Below are 3,818 nucleotides of genomic sequence, written 5' to 3'. Positions count from 1 at the left end.
CCCCGCCATGGTGGCTTCATCTGGAAGGAAATCTGGAATGACATCTGGAATGTTGTTCAGCTGTCCGGTCTAATTAGCATATTATGCTTTTATTATACATGACTAGAGGCCTGGTGAATGAAATTCATTCACAGGAGGGGGGTGTGTGTGTCCTTCAGCCCAGCCTGCACCCTCTCCAATCCGGGCCGTGAAAGGGATGTCCTACTGCCCATTTAGGCCCGATCCCGGTGGGGGGTCTCATATTGGAGAGTGCGCAGGCTGGGCTGAGGGACACCCCCCCCCGCACGAATTTCATGCACTGGGCCTCTAGATCAATTATAAATGGCAAAAATTATGAACAGGCATTATCAAACAGATGTACAGATGGCAAGGAGCCCCTGAAAAGATGTTTAGCATCCCTAGCCATTAAGGAGGTGCAAAGAGAACCATAATGAGATATCACTACACCCCTATCAGGATGGCTAAAATAAAAACCAGTCGTAGCACCAAACGTTGGCAATGATGTGGAGAAACCAGACCCCTCATAAGATATGGGTGGGAGTGCCGAAAGCATTCCTGGCACTTCAGAAGTACTAAAGATTTGTTTTCCCTTTGCTCAGAGAAGCATGTTTCCTAGTGTTATGGAGCAAGAAGAGAGGGGTCATAGAAGTTCCAGGAACAAGTGATACCATCTAAAAACAACCCAGTTTTGAAATGGGTGTCACAGACCAGGCAGGAAGGTGGCTGACTCCTTCCCAAGTCATCTGACGCATGACAGCAAGGCTCTCTGTTGGTCGGATGTTCCTGCCCAACCCTCTTCCCCACGGTTGCAGATTATTGGGGTTGGAGGGGGTTACTGTATCTCTGCAGAAATATTCTGGGTGCACTAGGCTGAGTCAGCCTCCGTTTCAGTTCTCCACAGAGAACTGGCCAGGGCCCTGCCTTCCTCGGGGTGACCCATCCCCAACCCCTCCCACCCTGTTGGGCTCCAGCCTTCTGTTCCCAACATGCCAGGCTCAAACCCTTTGCACTTGCTGTTCCCTCTGCCTAGAATGCTTTTCCCGCAGCTCTTCACAGGTCTGACTTCTTGTCATTTAGGTCCCAGCTCAACTGAGACCCCAGAAGCCCATGAAGTCCACCCTCACCTCTGCAACCCTGAGTCACTGTACTCACAACTTGGTTTTATCTGTTTTCATCAATGTCTGAAATTTCACATCTGAAATGAACGTTTGTGTTTATTGTCCATCTCTCCATGTTGCCTGGGGACAGGGACTTTGTCTTGTCACTGCTGATCTCCCAGCGCCACAAATAATCCTGGCACTTGGAAAGGGTCCAATAGTTGTTCAACTACTTGCCTGATTGAATGAAAGGAGCTTACTCTCTACTATCTAATATGGCAGCCACTAGCCACGTGTGGCTATTGAAATTGAAATGAATTTAAATTAAAGTAAAACCCCAGTTCCTAGCCATATTTACCACGTTTCTAGTTGTCAGTGGCCACATGTGATTAGTGGCTACCACACTGGACGCTGCAGGTACAGAGCATTCCTATCATTGCAGAAAGCATTGTTGGATGTCCTGCTCTAGACCATGCACATACATTGCACTTTCTTACTTCTGCTTATGTCATTTTCTCTGCCTGGAATGCTTTATCGGACCTTTAATAAAAATGCTACACATGTAGAATTTGGCAACCTGTTAAAGCAAACAAACAAAAGCCTTAATATCAATGCAACAATTACACTCCTCAGAATGTATCCTTGGGGGGAGGGGACACATATGTGATGCCCTTTGTAATACTTTAAGCAATAAAAAAAAGAATGTATCCTTAAGAAAATAATTGCTGATATATGCAAAGATTTAGCTACAAGGATATTCAATGCAGCAGGGTTTATGATAGTAAAAAATAAAAAGGCAGGGGAGGGGAGAGATTGGTTACCTTATCGTAGAATCATCAAAAAATGTATACACACTTTGAATAATTATTAATTTTGTAATACTTTAAGCAATAAAAAAAAGAATGTATCCTTAAGAAAATAATTGCTGATATATGCAAAGATTTAGCTACAAGGATATTCAATGCAGCAGGGTTTATGATAGTAAAAAATAAAAAGGCAGGGGAGGGGAGAGATTGGTTACCTTATCGTAGAATCATCAAAAAATGTATACACACTTTGAATAATTATTAATTCCAATGTGTTAAGTCTGCAAAGAAAGAAACATCAATTGAGCTATCAGCTGTTAAAATGTGTATACATTTGTGGGGATACCCTGTAGAAGACTGTAGTGACAGGGAAATATTTTCAAAATATATTGCTAAATGAAAGAACCCATTAAAACACATGAAAAAAGTTACAAAACACAAGGAGATTGGGGTGGGAATCTAGGGAGATTCCAACTTTATCCGTATGAAACTTTCCAAGAATGCAATTACCAGTTACTGAGAATCAATTACTGTATGATTTCACTTTTTGTTAAATGAAGTCCCTTAGAACTGTGAAGACCAGATCAAACATTCTATGCAAAAGTGTTTGACAGAGTAATTGCTGAACAAACACCACGTTTTGCTAGAAAAAAAGAGTAGAGAGAATATTTGCCAAAACCTGAAGAGTGGCTGCTTCTAGGTAGAAGAATTGAAGTGAATTCACTTCTTCTCTTGGTTTATCACCTTTTTCTAAGGTTTTTCTAATGAGCATAGGGGAAGGGGACAATAAAATACATTATTAAAAATTCTTTAAGTTGCCCAGTAAGCATGGCTCAGTGTTGAGGTTAACCTATGAACCAGGAGGTGAGTGTTCAATTCCCAGTCAGCACATGCCCAGGCTGCAGGCTCAGTCCCCAGTGGGGGACGTGCAGGAGGCAGCTGATCAACGATTCTCTCTCATCATTGATGTTTCTCTCTCTTTTTTTTTTCTCTCTGAAATCAATAAAAATACATTTTTAAAAATTCTTTCAGACTCAAGTGACAGTTCTCCATGAAGCCTTCCTTCCCTGATTCCTGGGCCATGAACTAGCCCCTACTCCCAGCCTTGGAGATACTGGCTGGTATTGCTCACCGGAATGCAGAACTTCTCCGAGGCCCTCCTCTCGCAGCAGGAAGTTGGATGAATGAACTGACCGAGGGCACCCCCATTGCCAGCTGCCTTCTGGGCGCTCGCCTAACATTTGTTACCGAGCAGCAGCTAGCACTGGGCAGAAACAAGCTCCTGGATAGCAAGGAACCTAACGGAGGAAGTGATCACCTGCCCATCTATTTCCTCCGGGAGCCGATAAATGGGGACCATCACACGCAGTTTGTGGGGATCCGAAGGTCAGTGAGAATGGGGAGCTGGCAGCGGGTGCCGGGAGGCTTCGGAGGAGAGGAGGAGAGGAGCGAGACCAGTGGTGGTCAGGGTCCCTTCCCCATCTCTCCCCCGACGTCACCTGCTCTTTTTCTTGGGGTGGGGGAGCGGGCAGTTACGTTACGTGGTACCCGGAGTGATCCCGAGTGGCAAGAAGCCCCACCCCCGCTAACCGAGTGACTAAGAGCGTGGGTTTTGGAATGTAACCTCAGGATTTGAATCCAGCTCCCCACGTGCTCACTCTAAGAGCTATTTAACCTTTCTGTGCCTCTAGCTTCTTATCTGCAAAATGGGGATAATGATGGAAAGAGCATTTAGGAAGACAGGCTGAGATTCTTTTGATAAACGATGTCAAGGGCTCCTATTCTTAGTCAAGACACAGGCTGGCCAGGGAAGGTTCCAGCTCGGTTTATTCCATCAAAAGCGCAGCAGGGAAAGCAAGGCCTCCGGGTCTCTGCCGGGCCCCAGCCTCAGGGCTCGGGCCTGGTGCCTGCCCCG

At 45.4% G+C, this 3,818-nt stretch overlaps 1 protein-coding gene across 1 annotated transcript in view; it reads right to left on the bottom strand.

Annotated features, from left to right (window-relative positions):
- Positions 1–3,262: 3,262 nt before the first annotated feature.
- The window catches only part of CATIP (ciliogenesis associated TTC17 interacting protein), a 5,788-nt gene continuing 5,232 nt past the window's right edge, over positions 3,263–3,818 (bottom strand). The window contains exon 10 of the mRNA XM_015563686.1: positions 3,263–3,328. Coding sequence (XP_015419172.1) covers positions 3,263–3,328 — 66 coding nt within the window. The remainder of the gene's footprint in view (positions 3,329–3,818) is intronic.

Source organism: Myotis davidii, unplaced genomic scaffold (assembly GCF_000327345.1).
Source record: "Myotis davidii unplaced genomic scaffold, ASM32734v1 scaffold575, whole genome shotgun sequence".
In the NCBI taxonomy this organism is placed as follows: domain Eukaryota; kingdom Metazoa; phylum Chordata; class Mammalia; order Chiroptera; family Vespertilionidae; genus Myotis; species Myotis davidii.
Note: the sequence above shows the minus strand (reverse complement) of the source record. Positions and strands in the feature narration are given on the sequence as shown.